The sequence below is a fragment of the Acanthisitta chloris genome, unplaced genomic scaffold, assembly GCF_000695815.1.
Source record: "Acanthisitta chloris isolate BGI_N310 unplaced genomic scaffold, ASM69581v1 scaffold25083, whole genome shotgun sequence".
In the NCBI taxonomy this organism is placed as follows: Eukaryota; Metazoa; Chordata; class Aves; order Passeriformes; family Acanthisittidae; genus Acanthisitta; species Acanthisitta chloris.
The window spans coordinates 1-1266 of NW_008664617.1; the positions used below are offsets into that span (position 1 = coordinate 1).

At 61.0% G+C, this 1266-nt stretch overlaps 1 protein-coding gene across 1 annotated transcript; it reads left to right on the forward strand.

Moving 5' to 3' along the window:
• Positions 1-215: 215 nt before the first annotated feature.
• On the forward strand, positions 216-791 carry LOC103799144 (acid-sensing ion channel 4-like; the record flags this gene model as incomplete). The annotated part of the gene is made up of 1 exon (XM_009071444.1): positions 216-791. A coding segment is annotated over exon 1 (576 nt), but the record flags the coding sequence as incomplete, so codon positions are not given.
• Positions 792-1266: the final 475 nt, after the last annotated feature.

Here is a 1266-nt window from a genome sequence, read left to right on the forward strand (position 1 = left end):
TGCTGAGTGGTCTCTGCTAACAGGGAAGGGAGCACCTGTCATTCTGCAAGAAGGACTCTCTTAACCATGTGTAGCCTAGGCACCATGGACAGAATAAATTGCGTGCTGGGGCTTGGGGGGGACCTGAACCCCCTCCCAGCGCCTGGCCGGGCTCTCGGCTGGTGCCTGTGCCAGGGGGCAGCTCACTGGCTGGGCACACCAGCTGCACGGGGCAGATGCCGATTGAGATCGTGTGGAAAATCAAATTTGCTGAGGAGGATGAGAAGCAGAAGGAAAAAGAAGAAGGGGACAAGGAGAGCCTGATTGAGGAGACAGCCCGGCCCCGCTCTCGGGACCTGGCCACCTTCGCCAGCACCAGCACGCTGCATGGCCTGGGACACATCTGCCGGTCGGGACACCTGGGCGTGCGCCAGACCCTCTGGGCATTTGCCTTCCTAGCCTCGCTCGCCTTCTTTCTCTACCAGGCGGCCAAGTCAGCGCTGCTCTACCTGGAGCACCCCCACGTCATGGCTCTGGACGAGGAGGCCATCCGTGAGATGGTCTTCCCCGCCATCACCATCTGCAACATCAACCGCTACCGCCACTCAGCACTCACTGATGCCGACATCTTCCACTTGGCCAACATGACTGGGCTACCCCCTAAGGACCGGGATGGACACAAGGCCACAGACCTGCTCTACCCTGACCCTGACATGGCTGACATCGTCAACCGCACTGGCCACCAGCTTGACGACATGCTCAAGAGCTGCAACTTCAGCGGGGAGAACTGCTCATCCCGTGATTTCACTGTGGTGAGTGCACACCTGGCTCAGCTTCCCTGGGGGCCCCTGCTGGCACGGGGGGCACCCACCCGTCCGGCCTCACTGGAGCAGGGCTCCCTGGCTCACTCCGTCTGCTGAAGTTTGCATCTCTCTCTGTTTGAGTTTCCCTCCAAGTTTCACAAGGAGAGAGGGAGAGGATCCTCCGTGGGAGCTCTTGGCAGGGCTCTGCACTTCAGGACTGGGCTGTCGGCAGGTCTGTGCCAGAGGGGCTCACAGACAGGAGCCGTGGTGGGGGTGCAGTGGGGCTCAGTGGTCCCCAGGGTGGATCTGCAGAGGGCAGGGAGAAAGCTGTGGCATAGAGCCTTGTCCCAGCCTGCACTTCCCCCAGGTTGAAGTGCCCTGTCACAGGGTGCTTTGCACAGTGAGAGAGGCTGGGGCAGAGGCAGGCAAAGACCTCTTTGCACTTAGGGGAACCTTTCAGCATTTTGGGGGGGGTAGCGCTGGG